General features: G+C 36.7%; 1 protein-coding gene across 1 annotated transcript in view; it reads left to right on the top strand.

Annotated features, from left to right (window-relative positions):
* Positions 1 to 22,326, top strand: part of LOC139389572 (ADAM metallopeptidase with thrombospondin type 1 motif, 3) — a 187,995-nt gene that overhangs the window by 21,092 nt on the left and 144,577 nt on the right. The window contains exons 3-4 of the mRNA XM_071136391.1: positions 2,419 to 2,631; positions 7,123 to 7,144. Coding sequence (XP_070992492.1) covers positions 2,419 to 2,631; positions 7,123 to 7,144 — 235 coding nt within the window. The remainder of the gene's footprint in view (positions 1 to 2,418; positions 2,632 to 7,122; positions 7,145 to 22,326) is intronic.

The raw sequence follows: 22,326 nt of genomic DNA, 5'->3' as shown, positions 1-22,326 counted from the left end.
CACATAATAAACCCATGTCACACCCTGGCCTGACAAAAATAATAAAGAAAACACAAAATACTAAGACCAGGGCGTGACACATGTATTGTGTAACATGAAGTCCTATGAGTGCCATCTGATGAAGATCAAAGGTTAGTGATTCATTTGATCTCTATTTCTGCTTTTTGTGACTTCTCTCTTTGGCTGGAAAATGGCTGTATGTTTTTCTGTGACTAGGCGGTGACCTAACATAATCGTATGGTGTGCTTTCACTGTAAAGCCTTTTTCAAATGAGACACGATGGGTAGATTAACAAGAAGTTAAGCTTTAATTTGGTGTACTGCCTTGTGAATACATGAAAGTTAAATATTTCAAAAAACATATTTTTGAATTTCGCGCTATGCCATTTCAGGGGATGTTGTCGAGGGGTTACGCTAGCCTAAGGAGGCCTGTAGCACTTACAGATGAAATATTATGCCGTCTTTTAGGAGGCCTGTAACACCTACAGATGAAACATTACTGAGTCTTAAAGGAGGCCTGCAAAACGTACAAATGAAACATTATGGAGTCTTAAAGGAGGCCTGTAACACCTACAGATTAAACATTATGGAGTTTTAAAGGAGGCCTGTAACACCTACAGATGAAACATTATGGAGTCTTAAAGGAGGCTTGTAACACCTACAGATGAAACATTATGGAGTTTTAAAGGAGGCTTGTAACACCTACAGATTAAACATTACGGAGTTTTAAAGGAGGCCTGTAACACCTACAGATGAAACATTATGGAGTCTTAAAGGAGGCCTGTAGCACCTACAGATGAAACATTATGGAGTTTTAAAGGAGGCCTGTAACACCTACAGACGAAACATTATGGAGTTTTAAAGGAGGCCTGTAACACCTACAGATGAAACATTATGGAGTTTTAAAGGAGGCCTGTAACACCTACAGACGAAACATTATGGAGTTTTAAAGGAGACCTGTAACACCTACAGACGAAACATTATGGAGTTTTAAAGGAGGCCTGTAACACTTACCGATTAAACATTATGGAGGTTTAAAGGAGGCCTGTAACACCTACAGATTCAACTTTATGGAGTCTTAAAGGAGGCCTGTAACACCTACAGATGAAACATTATGGAGTCTTAAAGGAGACCTGTAGCACCTACAGATGAAACATTAAGGAGTCTTAAAGGAGGCCTGTAACACCTACACATGAAACATTATGGAGTTTTAAAGGAGGCCTGTAACACCTACAGATGAAACATTTTGGAGTTTTTAAGGAGGCCTGTAACACCTACAGATGAAACATTATGGAGTCTTAAAGGAGGCCTGGGTCGTAATGTCATAAATATGCCAACTTTGATTAAATATTTCTCAATTATGCTTCTAGATACAAATGTTAAATGTGTGTCAACAATCCTTCCTCCAAAGGACCATTCTATGAAGCTATTTCATGAAAATCCCCTAAATCATGTTCTTTTTTGTCTGTGATTCGTGAGGAATCACTCAATAGATTGTTTCCTCTGTGTTGTCTACGAATCATTGCATTCACAGTGTTGTGCATCTGAGGCTGACATAGTGCTACCTCATGAGTTATTAATGTCTCCAACATCTGACAGTCTGAGAAAAACAGCTGTGAAACCATCAGCACTAGTGAAGAATATTATATAAACTACAATGGGTAGGCTTCCATGTTTCCTCAATGTTGGAGATGTCTGAAAGATAATCCTTAAAGGTTATACTTTACATTTGTTCACAAAATTCATGTAAACTATAAGTCTATGTTTTTCACCCATATTATACTGAGTTTGACCCAGACCCAGCAACTTTCCCCATGAATTTATGAAGCCTGAGTTTTTATAAAGCCCATTTTTACATCAGCAGTTGTTCCAAACTGCTTTACTGTAACCCAGCCTAGACCCCAAAGAGGTTTAGGAAAATTAGTAATGTCCCGGGTAGAGGACAAGCTTTCACAGCAGTCCATCACGCAGGAAGAAAAGTACTACCATGTGCGGGGTTGGGGAGTAACGGATAACTTAAAACCTTTTTTATATATTTTTTTACTGTAATCCATTACATTACCAGCAAAAATATTGTAATCAGATTACAGATACTTTTGAAAAACTACTGGGATTTTTGCAGATAATTTTTTTTTTCACACCTTTCTTTTTTACAATGACATACAAATTAGCATTGAAAAAGGGAAAGTTTAAGTTTGTTCTGCCTGAGTGAATCTGAACACAAGTCAAGTTTGATGGAACAGGGAAAAGATCAGGAACAGGCTTTTGGAGGCAACAGTCCAACCTATGTCTTCCACTGGTGCGACTGCTGTCGGTATCCAAAGATTATCCAACGTGAAGAAACGCTTGGAGGTAAGGAGGACAGCAGTGATGTAGCCTACGGCAGTGGTGTAGCACAGTTTTGCGTGGCTCCCGCAAGGTTCCAAGCAAGCTTGAGACCCTGGGTCTCGATCCCGTCTTGTGCAATTGGATCCTGGACTTCCTGACGGGCTGCCCCCAGGTGGTGAAGGTAGGAAACATCACCTCCACTTCACTGATCCTCAACACCGTGGCCCCTCAAGGGTGCGTGCTCATTGAGTTGGAGGCCAAGCACGCCTCTAACTTAATCATCAAGTTTGCAGACGACACAACAGTAGTAGGCTTGATTACCAACAACAATGAGACAGCCTACAGAGAGGTGAGGGCACTCGGAGTGTGGTGCCAGGAAAATAACCTCTCACTCAACATCATCAAAACAAAGAAGATGATCATGGACTTCAGGAAACAGCATAGGGAGCACCCCCCTATCCACATCGATGGGACAGCAGTGGAGAAGGTTTAAGTTCCTCGGCGTACACATCACTGACAAACTGAAATGGTCCACCCACACAGACAGTGTGGTGAAGAGGGCGCAACAGTGCTTCTTCAACCTGAGGAGGCTGAAGAAATGTGGCTTGTCACCTAAAACCCTCACACATTTTTACAGATGCACAATTGAGAGCATCCTGTTGGGCTGTATCACTGCTTGGTACGGCAACTGCACTGCCCACAACCGCAGGGCTCTCCAGAGGGTGGTGCGGTCTGCATAACGCATTACCGGTGGCAAACTACCCACCCTCCTGGACACCAACAGCAACCAATGTCACATGAAGGCCAAAAAGATAATCAAGGACAACAACCACCCAAGCCACTGCCTGATAACCCTGCTATCATCCAGAAGGCGAGGTCAGTACAGGTGCATCAAAGTTGCGACCAAGAGAGTGAAAAACAGCTTCTATCTCAAGACTATCAGACTGTTAAATAGCCATCACTAGCACAGAGAGGCTGCTGCCTATATACAAAGACTTGAAAACACTGGCCACTAATAAATGGAACACTAGTCACTTTAATAATGTCACTTTAATAATGTTTACATATTTTGTACTCATCTCATATGTACACCACCATTCTAAATTTTGGATGTCACTTAGAAATGTCCTTGTTTTTGAAAGAAAAGCTTTTTTTTGTCCATTAAAATAACATCAAATTGATCAGAAATACAGTGTAGACATTGTTAATGTTATAAATGACTATTGTAGCTGGAAACAGGAGAGCAATGTCTACAGTGATTTGCTGATCATCTCATATGTATATACTGTATTCTATACTATCTATTGTATCTTAGTCTATGCCGGCTCTGACATTGCTCATTGCTTTATCTGGTTTTTGAAACAGGTTTGCTGTTCACTTCAGCAATGTGAGATGAAAGGGAGTTCCATGCAATCATCGTGCTATATAATATTGTATGCTTTCTTGAATTCCATCTGGAAAAGACCCCTGGTGTCATGTCTGGTGGGGTAAGTGTGTGCATCAGAGCTCTGTGTACGTTGACTATGCAAAACATTTTGAATTTTCAACACGTGAAAAGAAAAACAAGAAGTGATGAAGTCAGTCTCTCCTCAAGTATTAGCCAAGAGAGACTGGCAGCATAGTATTATAAACTTCTCTCACTGTCAACTGCGTTTATTTTCAGCAAACTTAACATGTGTAAATATTTGTATGAACATAACACAATTCAACAACTGAGACATAAACTGAACAAGTTCCACAGACATGTGACGAACAGAAATTGAATAATGTGTCCCTGAACAACGGGGGGTGGGGGGGGGGGGGGGGGGTCAAAATCAAAAGCAACAGTCAGTATCTGGTTTGGCCACCATCTGCATTAAGTACTGCAGTGCATCTTCTCTTCATGGGCTGCACCAGATTTGCCAGTTCTTGCAGTGCGATGTTACCCCACTCTTCCACCAAGGCACCTGCAAGTTCTCAGACATTTCTGGGGTGAATGGCCCTAGCCCTCACCCTCCGATCCAACAGGTCCCAGACGTGCTCAATGAGATTGAGATCCGGGCTCTTCGCTGGCCATGGCAGAACACTGACATTCCTGTCTTGCAGGAAATCACGCACAGAACGAGAAGTATGGCTGGTGGCATTGTCATGCTGGAGGGTCATGTCAGGATGAGCCTGCAGGAAGGGTACTCACTCCTGGTGAGACAAACCACGACTCGTCAGTGAAGAGCACTTTTTGCCAGTCCTGTCTGGTCCAGCAACGGTGGGTTTGTGCCCATAGGCGGTGTTGTTGCCGTTGATGTCTGGTGACGACCTGCCTTACAACAGACCTACAAGCCCTCAGTCCAGCCTCTCTCAGCCTATTGCGGACAGTCTGAGCACTGATGGAGGGATTGTGCGTTCCTGGTGTAACTCGGACAGTTGTTGTTGCCATCCTGTACCTGTCCCGCAGGTGTGATGTTCGGATGTACCGATCCTGTGCAGGTGTTGTTACAAGTGGTCTGCCACTGTGAGGACGATCAGCTGTCTGTCCTGTCTCCCTGTAGCGCTGTCTTAGGCATCTCACAGTATGTACTTTGCAATTTATTTCTCTGGCCACATCTGCAGTCTTCATGCCTCCTTGCAGCATGCCTAAGGCAAGTTCACACAGATGAGCAGGGACCCAGGGCATCTTTCTTTTGGTGTTTTTCAGAGTCAGTAGAAAGGCCTCTTTAGTGTCCTAAGTTTTCATAACTGTGACCTTAATTGCCTACCATCTGTAGACTGTTAGTGTTTTAACGACCGTTCCACAGGTGCATGTTCATTCATTGTTTATGGTTCATTGAACAAGCATGGGAAACAGTGTTTAAACCTTTTACAATGAAGATCTGTGAAGTTATTTGTATTTTTACGAATTATCTTTGAAAGACAGGGTCCTGAAAAAGGGACATTTCTTTTTTTGCTGAGTTTATTAGCCCTCTGATTACAACGAAGAACAAAATGTGCTGCTTTGTTCTGGGCCAGCTGCAGCTTAACTACGTTTTTATTAGCAGCCCTTGACCACATGGCTGGACAATAATCAAGATCATATAAAACTAGAGCCTGCAGGACTTGCTTTGTGGAGTGTGGTGTCAAAAAAGCAGGTAATCTATTTTTACGGACAGACCTCTCCCCATCTTTACAACCATTGAATCTATATGTTTTGACCATGACAGTTTACAATCTAAGGTAACACAGAGTATTTTAGCCTCCTCAACTTGTTCAACAGCCACACAATTTATTACCAGATTCAGCTGAGGTCTAGAGCTTAGGGAAGCATAAACAACAGAGTAGGGCTGGCTAATATATCCATCGTTTTGATGTTATGCTCAGGTATAACAATTAGGCTAATCTATACTTTCATATTTCCAAGTCCTGTTTTTGAAGCTCAAGCAATATTCAATTCATTGGAATGACTGGAAATCTGACAGACTTTGCTTTTTAATGTAAAGATATAACCTAATATACTATTATCTGTAGTAGAAAGCAATGGGTTATAAGAAGCCTACATAATCAACCCATAAAGTAATATGTGATATCCATTTCTGGCCAGCTATGTAAACTCTAACTGCAATAGATGTCATTCAGTGATATTCTTCTGGGCTCCCAAGTGGCGCAGCGGTCTAAGGCACTGCATCTCAATGCAAGAGGGGACAGTCCCTGGTTGAAATCCAGGCTGAATCACATCTGGCTGTGATTGGGAGTCCCATAGGGCGGCGCACAATTGGGCCAGGGTAGGCGTCTTTGTAAATAAGAATTTGTTCGTAACTGAGTTGCCTAGTTGAGTAAAAATTATTCAAATTCCTCTTTAAGGAAAAGTAATCAGATTATGTTACTGAGTTTGGGTAATCCCAAAGTTACGTTACTGATTACAATTTTGGATAGGTAACTAGTAACTAACGGATTACATTTAGAAAGTAATTTACCCAACCCTGACTATGTGTTTTTTCTCTCCCTGGGAAAGAGTAAATGGATGACGTCACGGCAGGGTTGGTCTCTCGTTTATTAGGCAAACCGAAGTGCCAGGTTGCAAGAGCTCGCTTCACACAGTGCGCTGTGTCTGCCTGGAAACTTAGAGGGCTAGCTCACCCCATACACTCAGCTAGGGATGTTTTACTAACTACTTTATAAACAGAGGACAACGCAAACATTGACACAAGTGCTGTAACTCTCTTAACTTTAACTAAACGGTAATTAGTTTAAAAGTCAGTTGCACATTCACTGAAGTTTGACGAAAGTTGTCTGTCCTTTTTTGTTTCTTTTTGCTGAAGAGCGGATTGCTTGTTAAAACTCTACTTTTGGATTGGTTGATATTTTCTTAGTCTCGAAGAGAAACTGTAAGACTCGATCGAGATGGTTGTCCTGTCACTGACGGTACTAGTAGGATTTATAGGAAGTCTGACTTCAGCCGACAACGTAAGTGTCTTTCACTTTACCGTTATCTGGATACTCTGTAGGTACTTTGTGTTTGTTAACTACCTTTAAGTTACAAAGTTTTGCAAGCAGAAGTTAAAAAGTTGCTTGTAGCAGAACGCTTCTCTAAAATATATTGAGAAGTTAGATCTAACTTCAGAAATACTTTCTGTCACTGAACGAAAGTCTGGAACTTCGTGACTCCACCTGGAGCTTCTGATGTAAAATTGTATGGAATTTAGATAGGCCTATAGATGTTATTTCTTACCAAAAATATCGTAGGCAAACCTAGTTGAAAGACCATGCATATTTTATAGAAAAACCTTTATTAAAATGTGAACCTTTGATTTTGATTAAATTAAAATGTTTTTCTCTCCCTCTCCAGGCTGATGCCATAGATAAAGAAGGTAAGACTATTTGTTGTTATTTTTTTACCCCATTTATTAATTAACTTATTTTTAACGTTAAAATCTATTAACTTAACTAACTTATTTCTCATGGGTTTTTATTTTGTATTTTTAGTTCTACTATTTTGATATTGAGTACTGCAGTGTTGGGTAGGGCTGGCAAGACTGGTGCATGTGACAAATCAAAACTAAAACTTGAACTTAATTCATATATAACAAGCTGGTTTGTAAACAACAGCTGTAGTGTCATGATCAACTCAACGTAATATGGTAACTAATGTCTAATCTGGGAGGAAGGGGAGGAGTGTGTCTGTCTCTCTGTATGTGTGTCTGGTCAGCCATACACACTCACTTTCATGACATGACTGAGTTGCTTGAAAGGTTTTATTAGAAGGGGAAAACTGCTATTGCTAGAATCCTTTACATCTGCTGCCACTCTGAGGTCAGGAAGCAGTGAGCTGCAACGATGTCCTGCAGGATCCCAAATACATATCCTACTTCCCCATCCAAAATCACCACAACATCCTACATCAGGATTCCCTCTAGCTCTGGTCCAGGGTGTTAGCGCGTTCCTTTACTACGATCTCTTTAGTAGAGGAACACACACTAACGCACCTGGACCAAAGCTAGATCCCCTCCACATCCTACTGCATCAGCCGTGAGCTTTGGGCCCAGATCTATAGTTCTATAGTGTTACAGTGCTTTAGGTTATAATGTTAGTTCTATAGTGTTACAGTTCTATAGTGTTACAGTTCTATAGTGTTACAGTGCTTTAGGTTATAATGTCAGTTCTATAGTGTTACAGTTCTATAGTGTTACAGTTCTATAGTGTTACAGTTCTATAGTGTTATAGTGATTTAGGTTATAATGTTCGTTCTATAGTGTTACAGTTCTTTAGGTTATAATGTCAGTTCTATAGTGTTACAGTTCTACAGTGTTACAATTCTATACTGTTAGTGATTTAGGTTATAATGTCAGTTCTATAGTGTTACAGTTCTATAGTGTTACAGTTCTATAATGTTACAGTTCTATAGTGTTACAGTGCTTTAGGTTATAATGTTAGTTCTATAGTGTTACAGTTCTTTAGGTTATAATGTCAGTTCGATAGTGTTACAGTGCTTTAGGTCATAATGTCATTTCTACAGTGTTACAGTTCTATACTGTTAGTGATTTAGGTTATAATGTCAGTTCTATAGTGTTACAGAGCTATAGTGTTACAGTTCTATAGTGTTACAGTTCTATAGTGTTACAGTGATTTAGGTTATAATGTCAGTTCTATAGTGTTACAGTTCTATAGTGTTACAGTTCTATAGTGTTAGTGATTTAGGTTATAATGTCAGTTCTATAGTGTTACAGTTCTATAGTGTTACAGTGCTTTAGGTTATAATGTCAGTTCTATAGTGTTACAGTTCTATAGTGTTATAGTTCTATAGTGTTATGGTGCTTTAGGTTATAATGTTAGTTCTATAGTGTTACAGTTCTATAGTGTTACAGTTCTATAGTGTTACAGTGATTTAGGTTATAATGTTTGTTCTATATTGTTACAGATCTATAGTGTTACAGTTCTATAGTGTTACAGATATATAGTGTTACCGTTCTATAATGTTACAGTTCTATAGTGTTACAGATCTATAGTGTTACAGTTCTATAGTGTAACAGATCTATAGTGTTACAGTGCTTTAGGTTATAATGTTAGTTCTATAGTGTTACAGTTCTATAGTGTTACAGTTCTATAGTGTTACAGTGATTTAGGTTATAATGTTAGTTATATAGTGTTACAGTTCTATAGTGTTACAGTTCTATAGTGTTACAGTTCTATAGTGTAACAGATCTATAGTGTTACAGTGCTTTAGGTTATAATGTTAGTTCTATAGTGTTACAGTTCTATAGTGTTACAGTTCTATAGTGTTACAGTGATTTAGGTTATAATGTTAGTTCTATAGTGTTACAGATCTATAGTGTTACAGTGATTTAGGTTATAATGTTTGTTCTATATTGTTACAGATCTATAGTGTTACAGTTCTATAGTGTTACAGATATATCGTGTTACAGTTCTATAGTGTTACAGAGATTTAGGTTGAAATGTCAGTTCTATAGTGTTACAGTTCTATATTGTAACAGTTCTATAGTGTTACAGTGATTTAGGTTATAATGTTTGTTCTATATTGTTACAGATCTATAATGTTACAGTTCTATAGTGTTACAGATATATAGTGTTACAGTTCTATAGTGTTACAGTTCTATAGTGTTACAGATCTATAGTGTTTTAGTTCTATAGTGTTACAGATCTAAAGTGTTAAGGTTCTATAGTGTTACAGTTCTATATTGTTACAGTTCTATAGTGTTACAGATTTATAGTGTTACAGATGTATAGTGATACAGATCTAAAGTGTTACAGATTTATAGTGTTACAGCTCTATAGTGTTACAGTGATTTAGGTTATAATGTCAGTTCTATATTGTTACAGTTCTATAGTGTTACAGTGCTTTAGGTTATAATGTCAGTTCTATAGGGATACAGTTCTATAGTGTTACAGTTCTATAGTGTTAGTGATTTAGGTTATAATGTCAGTTCTATATTGTTACAGTTCTATAGTGTTACAGTGCTTTAGGTTATAATGTCAGTTCTATAGTGTTACAGTTCTATAGTGTTATAGTTCTATAGTGTTACAGTGCTTTAGGTTATGATGTCAGTTCTATAGTGTTACAGTTCTATAGTGTTACAGATCTATAATGTTACAGTGATTTAGGTTATAATATTAGCTCTATAGTGTTACAGTTCTATAGTGTTACAGTTCTATTGTGTTACAGTTCTATAGTGTTACAGTGATTTAGGTTATAATGTCAGTTCTATAGTGTTACAGTTCTATAGTGTTACAGTTCTATAGTGTTACAGTTCTATAGTGTTGCAGTTTTATAGTGTTACAGTGACTTAGGTTATACTGTCAGTACTATAGTGTTACAGTGATTTAGATTATAATATTAGTTCTATAGTGTTACAGTTCTATAGTGTTACAGTGATTTAGATTATAATATTATTTCTATAGTGTTACCTACTGAGAGAACTGTTAGAGCCCTCTGGATTGATGATGAATTGAAAATAAGAAGAAATTTACATTGCCATACCAAGATAAATGACATAAAAAACAATGGAAAAATACTTAGTACCTTAAATGATATCATGGCAGAAAACCCAATTAATCTCCGTTCCCTGTTCAGGCAGCGCTCAGCGTCCCCGGTTTACTAGCTGCCACCGATCCCTTTTTCCTTTTCTGGTTGTTTTTTCTGTGTTCCTTTTAACACCTGGCTTAATTTGCGTTTATTTATTTGTGTGTATATAGGGCACCTGTTGCCTGCCTTAGTTCGTGCAGGATTAAGCTTGTGTGTATTTGCCCTCGATTATCTTTGATGTTTATTGTTTTCACTATTACGCACGTGTATGTAAATTTCGGAACTGAGTCTGGTCCTCCGTGCGTTTTGCACGAGTTTCTGTATCGTTTTCACTATTAAGGCACGTGTTTGTAAGTGTCTGAACTGTGGTTGTTCCTCCATGTGTCGGCACGAGTTTCTGATTCTTCAAGAGGGTCGTTTTTTTGGATTTTCGTCTGTGCCATTTTTGTATCGGTGGACTATATATATTAAACACGCTTCTCAAAAATCCCTGCTCTCCTGCGCCTGACTCCTACACCTCTCACCGAGACGCACCTTATCACACAATCCTTCCAATGACTATTTCACTGGTAAAGTGGAAAAACTCAGACACGAAATGACATCATTGAACAGTGAACCATGATATTTTTTTAATAAGAGATCTAATAATGAAAGAGAAGGATTGCCGTTTTGAATTTGGTCAATTTAGTGTGTGAGAGGTGGAAAACGTGTTATTTATCAATATAGATATGCTACCAGGTATAGACAACCTTGAAGGGAAACTATTGAGAATGGTAGCAAACTGTATTGCCACCCCTTTTTGCTATATCTTTAACTAAAGCCTGAAGTGAGTGAGAGCGTGTAAGTGATCCTTTGCTGGCTCTAACCGCCACCCATCAGTTTGCTGCCTGTTCTTAGTAAACTGATGGAGAGAATTGTGTTTGAACAAATAATTTACAATGCTATTTTTCAGAGAACAAGCTAATTACTGACTTTCAGGATGTGTATATAGAGAAGGGCACTCAACTTGTACTGCACTGACTGATGATTGGTTAAAATACATGGATTTTTAGATGATAGTTGGAGCTGTATTGATAGATGATAGTTGGAGCTGCATTTTTAGCTGTATTTTTAGATGATAGTTGGAGCTGTATTGATAGATGATAGTTGGAGCTGTATTGTTAGATGATAGTTAGAGCTGTATTTTTAGATGATAGTTGGAGCTGTATTGATAGATGATAGTTGGAGCTGTATTTTTAGATGATAGTTGGAGCTGTATTGATAGATGATAGTTGGAGCTGTATTGATAGATGATAGTTGGAGCTGTATTGATAGATGATAGTTGGAGCTGTATTGATAGATGATAGTTGGAGCTGTATAGATAGATGATAGTTGGAGCTGTATTGAAAAATGATAGTTGGAGCTGTATTGTTAGATGGTAGTTGGAGCTGTATTTTTAGATGCTAGTTGGAGCTGTATTGATAGATGATAGTTGGAGCTGTATTGTTAGATGATAGTTGGAGCTGTATTTTTAGATGATAGTTGGAGCTGTATTGAAAAATGATAGTTGGAGCAGTATTGTTAGATGGTAGTTGGAGCTGTATTTTTAGATGCTAGTTGGAGCTGTATTGATAGATGATAGTTGGAGCTGTATTGTTAGATGATAGTTGGAGCTGTATTTTTAGATGATAGTTGGAGCTGTATTGAAAAATTATAGTTGGAGCTGTATTGATAGATGATAGTTGGAGCTGTATAGATAGATGCTAGTTGGAGCTGTATTGTTAGATGATAGTTGGAACTGTATTTTTAGATGATAGTTGGAGCTGTATTGTTAGATGATAGTTGGAGCTGTATTTTTAGATGATAGTTGGAGCTGTATTGATAGATGATAGTTAGAGCTGTATTTTTAGATGATAGTTGGAGCTGTATTTTTAGATGATAGTTGGAGCTGTATATGTAGATGATAGTTGGAGCTGTATTGATAGATGATAGTTGGAGCTGTATTGTTTGATGATAGTTGGAGCTGTATTGATAGATGATAGTTGGAGCTGTATTGATAGATGATAGTTGGAGCTGTATTTTCAGATGATAGTTGGAGCTGTATTGTTAGATGATAGTTGGAGCTGTATTGATAGATGATAGTTGGAGCTGTATTGATAGATGATAATTAGAGCTGTATTGTTAGATGATAGTTCGAGCTGTATTTTTAGATGATAGTTGGAGCTGTATTTTTAGATGATAGTTGGAGCTGCATTGATAGATGATAGTCGTAGCTGTATTGATAGATGACAGTTGCAGCTGTATAGATAGTTGATAGTTGGAGCTATATTGTTAGATGATAGTTGGAGCTGTATTGTTAGATGATAGTTGGAGCTGTATTGATAGATGATTGTTGGAGCTCTGTTGTTAGATGATAGTTGGAGCTGTATTGATAGATGATAGTTGGAGCTGTATTTTTAGATGATAGTTGGAGCTGTATTGATAGATGATAGTTGGAGCTGTATTGTTAGAAGATAGTTGGAGCTGTATTTTTAGACGATAGTTGGAGCTGTATTGATAGATGATAATTGGAGCTGTATAGATAGATGCTAGTTGGAGCTGTATTGTTAGATGATAGTTGGAGCTGTATTTTTAGATGATAGTTGGAGCTGTATTGTTAGATGATAGTTGGAGCTGTATTTTTAGATGATAGTTGGAGCTGTATTGATAGATGATAGTTAGAGCTGTATTGTTAGATGATAGTTAGAGCTGTATTTTTAGATGATAGTTGGAGCTGTATTTTTAGATGATAGTTGGAGCTGTATTGATAGATGATAGTTGGAGCTGTATTGATAGATGACAGTTGGAGCTGTATAGATAGTTGATAGTTGGAGCTATATTGTTAGATGATAGTTGGAGCTGTATTGATAGATGATAGTTGGAGCTGTATTGATAGATGCTATTTGGAGCTGTATTGTTAGATGATAGTTGGAGCTGTATTGATAGATGATAGTTGGAGCTGTATTGAAAAATGATAGTTGGAGCTGTATTGATAGATGATATTTGGAGCTGTATTGTTAGATGATAGTTGGAGCTGTATTTTTAGATGATAGTTGGAGCTGTATTGATAGATGATAGTTGGAGCTGTATTGATAGTTGGAGCTGTATAGATAGTTGATAGTTGGAGCTGTATTGTTAGATGATAGTTGGAGCTGTATTGATAGATGATAGTTGGAGCTGTATTTTTAGATGATAGTTGGAGCTGTATTGATAGATGATAGTTGGAGCTGTATTGATAGATGATAGTTGGAGCTGTATTGATAGATGATATTTGGAGCTGTATTGATAGATTATATTTGGAGCTGTATTGTTAGATGATAGTTGGAGCTGTATTTTTAGATGATAGTTGGAGCTGTATTGAAAAATGATAGTTGGAGCTGTATTGATAGATGATAGTTGGAGCTGTATTGTTAGATGATAGTTGGAGCTGTATTTTTAGATGATTGTTGGAGCTGTATTGATAGATGATAGTTGGAGCTGTATTGTTAGATGATAGTTGGAGCTGTATTGATAGATGATAGTTGGAGCTGTATTTTTAGATGATAGTTGGAGCTGTATTTTTAGATGATAGTTGGAGCTGTATTTGTAGATGATAGTTGGAGCTGTATTGATAGATGATAGTTGGAGCTGTATTGTTAGATGATATTTGGAGCTCTATTGATAGATGATAGTTGGAGCTGTATTGATAGATGATAGTTGGAGCTGTATTTTTAGATGATAGTTGGAGCTGTATTGAAAAATGATAGTTGGAGCTGTATTTGTAGATGATAGTTGGAGCTGTATTGATAGATGCTATTTGGAGCTGTATTGTTAGATGATAGTTGGAGCTGTATTGATAGATGCTATTTGGAGCTGTATTGTTAGATGATAGTTGGAGCTGTATTGAAAAATGATAGTTGGAGCTGTATTGATAGATTATATTTGGAGCTGTATTGTTAGATGATAGTTGGAGCTGTATTTTTAGATGATAGTTGGAGCTGTATTGATAGATGATAGTTGGAGCTGTATTGTTAGATGATAGTTGGAGCTGTATTGATAGTTGGAGCTGTATAGATAGTTGATAGTTGGAGCTGTATTTTTAGATGATAGTTGGAGCTGTATTTTTAGATGATAGTTGGAGCTGTATTGATAGATGATAGTTGGAGCCGTATTGATAGATGATAGTTGGAGCTGTATTGATAGTTGGAGCTGTATAGATAGTTGATAGTTGGAGCTGTATTGTTAGATGATAGTTGGAGCTGTATTGATAGATGATAGTTGGAGCTGTATTTTTAGATGATATTTGGAGCTGTATTGATAGATGATAGTTGGAGCTGTATTGATAGATGATAGTTGGAGCTGTATTGATAGATGATATTTGGAGCTGTATTGCTAGATTATATTTGGAGATGTATTGTTAGATGATAGTTGGAGCTCTATTTTTAGATGATAGTTGGAGCTGTATTGAAAAATGATAGTTGGAGCTGTATTGATAGATGATAGTTGGAGCTGTATTGTTAGATGATAGTTGGAGCTGTATTTTTAGATGATTTTTGGAGCTGTATTGATAGATGATAGTTGGAGCTGTATTGTTAGATGATAGTTGGAGCTGTATTGATAGATGATAGTTGGAGCTGTATTGAAAAATGATAGTTGGAGCTGTATTGATAGATGATATTTGGAGCTGTATTGTTAGATGATAGTTGGAGCTGTATTTTTAGATGATAGTTGGAGCTGTATTGATAGATGATAGTTGGAGCTGTATTGATAGATGATAGTTGGAGCTGTATTGATAGTTGGAGCTGTATAGATAGTTGATAGTTGGAGCTGTATTGTTAGATGATAGTTGGAGCTGTATTGATAGATGATAGTTGGAGCTGTATTTTTAGATGATAGTTGGAGCTGTATTGATAGATGATAGTTGGAGCTGTATTGATAGATGATAGTTGGAGCTGTATTGATAGATGATATTTGGAGCTGTATTGATAGATTATATTTGGAGCTGTATTGTTAGATGATAGTTGGAGCTGTATTTTTAGATGATAGCTGGAGCTGTATTGAAAAATGATAGTTGGAGCTGTATTGATAGATGATAGTTGGAGCTGTATTGATAGATGATAGTTGGAGCTGTATTTTTAGATGATAGTTGGAGCTGTATTGATAGATGATAGTTGGAGCTGTATTGATAGATGATAGTTGGAGCTGTATTGATAGATGATAGTTGGAGCTGTATTGATAGATGATAGTTGGAGCTGTATAGATAGATGATAGTTGGAGCTGTATTGAAAAATGATAGTTGGAGCTGTATTGTTAGATGGTAGTTGGAGCTGTATTTTTAGATGCTAGTTGGAGCTGTATTGATAGATGATAGTTGGAGCTGTATTGTTAGATGATAGTTGGAGCTGTGTTTTTAGATGATAGTTGGAGCTGTATTGAAAAATGATAGTTGGAGCAGTATTGTTAGATGGTAGTTGGAGCTGTATTTTTAGATGCTAGTTGGAGCTGTATTGATAGATGATAGTTGGAGCTGTATTGTTAGATGATAGTTGGAGCTGTATTTTTAGATGATAGTTGGAGCTGTATTGAAAAATTATAGTTGGAGCTGTATTGATAGATGATAGTTGGAGCTGTATAGATAGATGCTAGTTGGAGCTGTATTGTTAGATGATAGTTGGAACTGTATTTTTAGATGATAGTTGGAGCTGTATTGTTAGATGATAGTTGGAGCTGTATTTTTAGATGATAGTTGGAGCTGTATTGATAGATGATAGTTAGAGCTGTATTTTTAGATGATAGTTGGAGCTGTATTTTTAGATGATAGTTGGAGCTGTATATGTAGATGATAGTTGGAGCTGTATTGATAGATGATAGTTGGAGCTGTATTGTTTGATGATAGTTGGAGCTGTATTGATAGATGATAGTTGGAGCTGTATTGATAGATGATAGTTGGAGCTGTATTTTCAGATGATAGTTGGAGCTGTATTGTTAGATGATAGTTGGAGCTGTATTGATAGATGATAGTTGGAGCTGTATTGATAGATGATAATTAGAGCTGTATTGTTAGATGATAGTTCGAGCTGTATTTTTAGATGATAGCTGGAGCTGTATTTTTAGATGATAGTTGGAGCTGCATTGATAGATGATAGTCGTAGCTGTATTGATAGATGACAGTTGCAGCTGTATAGATAGTTGATAGTTGGAGCTATATTGTTAGATGATAGTTGGAGCTGTATTGTTAGATGATAGTTGGAGCTGTATTGATAGATGATTGTTGGAGCTCTGTTGTTAGATGATAGTTGGAGCTGTATTGATAGATGATAGTTGGAGCTGTATTTTTAGATGATAGTTGGAGCTGTATTGATAGATGATAGTTGGAGCTGTATTGTTAGAAGATAGTTGGAGCTGTATTTTTAGACGATAGTTGGAGCTGTATTGATAGATGATAATTGGAGCTGTATAGATAGATGCTAGTTGGAGCTGTATTGTTAGATGATAGTTGGAGCTGTATTTTTAGATGATAGTTGGAGCTGTATTGTTAGATGATAGTTGGAGCTGTATTTTTAGATGATAGTTGGAGCTGTATTGATAGATGATAGTTAGAGCTGTATTGTTAGATGATAGTTAGAGCTGTATTTTTAGATGATAGTTGGAGCTGTATTTTTAGATGATAGTTGGAGCTGTATTGATAGATGATAGTTGGAGCTGTATTGATAGATGACAGTTGGAGCTGTATAGATAGTTGATAGTTGGAGCTATATTGTTAGATGATAGTTGGAGCTGTATTGATAGATGATAGTTGGAGCTGTATTGATAGATGCTATTTGGAGCTGTATTGTTAGATGATAGTTGGAGCTGTATTGATAGATGATAGTTGGAGCTGTATTGAAAAATGATAGTTGGAGCTGTATTGATAGATGATATTTGGAGCTGTATTGTTAGATGATAGTTGGAGCTGTATTTTTAGATGATAGTTGGAGCTGTATTGATAGATGATAGTTGGAGCTGTATTGATAGTTGGAGCTGTATAGATAGTTGATAGTTGGAGCTGTATTGTTAGATGATAGTTGGAGCTCTATTGATAGATGATAGTTGGAGCTGTATTTTTAGATGATAGTTGGAGCTGTATTGATAGATGATAGTTGGAGCTGTATTGATAGATGATAGTTGGAGCTGTATTGATAGATGATATTTGGAGCTGTATTGATAGATTATATTTGGAGCTGTATTGTTAGATGATAGTTGGAGCTGTATTTTTAGATGATAGTTGGAGCTGTATTGAAAAATGATAGTTGGAGCTGTATTGATAGATGATAGTTGGAGCTGTATTGTTAGATGATAGTTGGAGCTGTATTTTTAGATGATTGTTGGAGCTGTATTGATAGATGATAGTTGGAGCTGTATTGTTAGATGATAGTTGGAGCTGTATTGATAGATGATAGTTGGAGCTGTATTTTTAGATGATAGTTGGAGCTGTATTTTTAGATGATAGTTGGAGCTGTATTTGTAGATGATTGTTGGAGCTGTATTGATAGATGATAGTTGGAGCTGTATTGTTAGATGATAGTTGGAGCTGTATTGATAGATGATAGTTGGAGCTGTATTGTTTGATGATAGTTGGAGCTGTATTGATAGATGATATTTGGAGCTGTATTGATAGATGATAGTTGGAGCTGTATTGTTAGATGATAGTTGGAGCTCAATTGATAGATGATAGTTGGAGCTGTATTGATAGATGATAGTTGGAGCTGTATTTTTAGATGATAGTTGGAGCTGTATTGAAAAATGATAGTTGGAGCTGTATTTGTAGATGATAGTTGGAGCTGTATTGATAGATGCTATTTGGAGCTGTATTGTTAGATGATAGTTGGAGCTGTATTGATAGATGCTATTTGGAGCTGTATTGTTAGATGATAGTTGGAGCTGTATTGAAAAATGATAGTTGGAGCTGTATTGATAGATTATATTTGGAGCTGTATTGTTAGATGATAGTTGGAGCTGTATTTTTAGATGATAGTTGGAGCTGTATTGATAGATGATAGTTGGAGCTGTATTGTTAGATGATAGTTGGAGCTGTATTGATAGTTGGAGCTGTATAGATAGTTGATAGTTGGAGCTGTATTTTTAGATGATAGTTGGAGCTGTATTTTTAGATGATAGTTGGAGCTGTATTGATAGATGATAGTTGGAGCTGTATTGATAGATGATAGTTGGAGCTGTATTGATAGTTGGAGCTGTATAGATAGTTGATAGTTGGAGCTGTATTGTTAGATGATAGTTGGAGCTGTATTGATAGATGATAGTTGGAGCTGTATTTTTAGATGATATTTGGAGCTGTATTGATAGATGATAGTTGGAGCTGTATTGATAGATGATAGTTGGAGCTGTATTGATAGATGATATTTGGAGCTGTATTGCTAGATTATATTTGGAGCTGTATTGTTAGATGATAGTTGGAGCTCTATTTTTAGATGATAGTTGGAGCTGTATTGAAAAATGATAGTTGGAGCTGTATTGATAGATGATAGTTGGAGCTGTATTGTTAGATGATAGTTGGAGCTGTATTTTTAGATGATTTTTGGAGCTGTATTGATAGATGATAGTTGGAGCTGTATTGTTAGATGATAGTTGGAGCTGTATTGATAGATGATAGTTGGAGCTGTATTGAAAAATGATAGTTGGAGCTGTATTGATAGATGATATTTGGAGCTGTATTGTTAGATGATAGTTGGAGCTGTATTTTTAGATGATAGTTGGAGCTGTATTGATAGATGATAGTTGGAGCTGTATTGATAGATGATAGTTGGAGCTGTATTGATAGTTGGAGCTGTATAGATAGTTGATAGTTGGAGCTGTATTGTTAGATGATAGTTGGAGCTGTATTGATAGATGATAGTTGGAGCTGTATTTTTAGATGATAGTTGGAGCTGTATTGATAGATGATAGTTGGAGCTGTATTGATAGATGATAGTTGGAGCTGTATTGATAGATGATATTTGGAGCTGTATTGATAGATTATATTTGGAGCTGTATTGTTAGATGATAGTTGGAGCTGTATTTTTAGATGATAGCTGGAGCTGTATTGAAAAATGATAGTTGGAGCTGTATTGATAGATGATAGTTGGAGCTGTATTGTTAGATGATAGTTGGAGCTGTATTTTTAGATGATTGTTGGAGCTGTATTGATAGATGATAGTTGGAGCTGTATTATTAGATGATAGTTGGAGCTGTATTGATAAATGATAGTTGGAGCTGTATTTTTAGATGATAGTTGGAGCTGTATTGATAGATGATAGTTGGAGCTGTATTTTTAGATGATAGTTGGAGCTGTATTGATGAAGCTGTATTGTTAGATGATAGTTGGAGCTGTATTGTTAGATGTATAGTTGGAGCTGTATTGTTAGATGATAGTTAGAGCTGTATTTTTAGGATAGTTGGAGCTGTATTTTTAGATGATAGTTGGAGCTGAATTTATATATGATAGATGGAGCTGTATTGATAGATGATAGTTGGAGCTGTATTGTTAGATGATAGTTGGAGCTGTATTTTTAGATGATAGTTGGAGCTGTATTGAAAAATGATAGTTGGAGCTGTATTGATTAGATGGTAGTTGGAGCTGTATTTTTAGATGCTAGTTGGAGCTGTATTGATAGATGATAGTTGGAGCTGTATTGTTAGATGATAGTTGGAGCTGTATTTTTAGATGATAGTTGGAGCTGTATTGAAAAATTATAGTTGGAGCTGTATTGATAGATGATAGTTGGAGCTGTATAGATAGATGCTAGTTGGAGCTGTATTGTTAGATGATAGTTGGAACTGTATTTTTAGATGATAGTTGGAGCTGTATTGTTAGATGATAGTTGGAGCTGTATTTTTAGATGATAGTTGGAGCTGTATTGATAGATGATAGTTAGAGCTGTATTTTTAGATGATAGTTGGAGCTGTATTTTTAGATGATAGTTGGAGCTGTATATGTAGATGATAGTTTGGAGCTGTATTGATAGATGATAGTTGGAGCTGTATTGTGATTTTGATGATAGTTGGAGCTGTATTGATAGATGATAGTTGGAGCTGTATTGATAGATGATAGTTGGAGCTGTATTTTCAGATGATAGTTGGAGCTGTATTGTTAGATGATAGTTGGAGCTGTATTGATAGATGATAGTTGGAGCTGTATTGATAGATGATAATTAGAGCTGTATTGTTAGATGATAGTTCGAGCTGTATTTTTAGATGATAGTTGGAGCTGTATTTTTAGATGATAGTTGGAGCTGCATTGATAGATGATAGTCGTAGCTGTATTGATAGATGACAGTTGCAGCTGTATAGATAGTTGATAGTTGGAGCTATATTGTTAGATGATAGTTGGAGCTGTATTGTTAGATGATAGTTGGAGCTGTATTGATAGATGATTGTTGGAGCTCTGTTGTTAGATGATAGTTGGAGCTGTATTGATAGATGATAGTTGGAGCTGTATTTTTAGATGATAGTTGGAGCTGTATTGATAGATGATAGTTGGAGCTGTATTGTTAGAAGATAGTTGGAGCTGTATTTTTAGACGATAGTTGGAGCTGTATTGATAGATGATAATTGGAGCTGTATAGATAGATGCTAGTTGGAGCTGTATTGTTAGATGATAGTTGGAGCTGTATTTTTAGATGATAGTTGGAGCTGTATTGTTAGATGATAGTTGGAGCTGTATTTTTAGATGATAGTTGGAGCTGTATTGATAGATGATAGTTAGAGCTGTATTGTTAGATGATAGTTAGAGCTGTATTTTTAGATGATAGTTGGAGCTGTATTTTTAGATGATAGTTGGAGCTGTATTGATAGATGATAGTTGGAGCTGTATTGATAGATGAGCTGTATAGATAGTTGATAGTTGGAGCTGTTAGATGAGTTGGAGCTGTATTGTTGATAGTTGGAGCTGTATTGATTGTTAGATGATAGTTGGAGCTGTATTGATAGATGATAGTTGGAGCTGTATTGATATAGTTGGAGCTGTATTGATAGATGATAGTTGGAGCTGTATTGTGGATAGCTGTATTGACGATAGAGCTGTATTGATAGATGATAGTTGGAGCTGTATTGATAGATGATAGTTGGGAGCTGTATTGTTAGATGATAATGATTTTTAGTGATGGAGCTGTATTGATAGAGCTGATTGTTATTTGGAGCTGTATTGTTAGATGATAGTTGGAGCTGTATTTTTAGATGATAGTTGGAGCTGTATTGATAGATGATAGTTGGAGCTGTATTGATAGATGATATTTGGAGCTGTATTGTTAGATGATAGTTGGAGCTGTATTTTTAGATGATAGTTGGAGCTGTATTGATAGATGATAGTTGGAGCTGTATTGATAGATGATAGTTGGAGCTGTATTTTTAGATGATAGTTGGAGCTGTATTGATAGATGATAGTTGGAGCTGTATTGATGATAGTTGGAGCTGTATTGAGATGATAGATAGATGATAGTTGGAGCTGTATTGATAGATGATATTTGGAGCTGTATTGATAGATTATATTTGGAGCTGTATTGTTAGATGATAGTTGGAGCTGTATTTTTAGATGATAGTTGGAGCTGTATTGAAAAATGATAGTTGGAGCTGTATTGATAGATGATAGTTGGAGCTGTATTGTTAGATGATAGTTGGAGCTGTATTTTTAGATGATTGTTGGAGCTGTATTGATAGATGATAGTTGGAGCTGTATTGTTAGATGATAGTTGGAGCTGTATTGATAGATGATAGTTGGAGCTGTATTTTTAGATGATAGTTGGAGCTGTATTGATAGATGATAGTTGGAGCTGTATTGTTAGATGATAGTTGAAGCTGTATTTTTAGATGATAGTTGGAGCTGTATTGAAAAATGATAGTTGGAGCCGTATTGTTAGATGTATAGTTGGAGCTGTATTGTTAGATGATAGTTGGAGCTGTATTGATAGATGATATTGGAGCTAGAGATGATAGTTGGAGCTGTATTGAAAAATAGATGATAGTTGGAGCTGTATTGTTAGA

The sequence above is a fragment of the Oncorhynchus clarkii genome, chromosome 30, assembly GCF_045791955.1.
Source record: "Oncorhynchus clarkii lewisi isolate Uvic-CL-2024 chromosome 30, UVic_Ocla_1.0, whole genome shotgun sequence".
Taxonomy (NCBI): Eukaryota; Metazoa; Chordata; class Actinopteri; order Salmoniformes; family Salmonidae; genus Oncorhynchus; species Oncorhynchus clarkii.
Note: the sequence above shows the minus strand (reverse complement) of the source record. Positions and strands in the feature narration are given on the sequence as shown.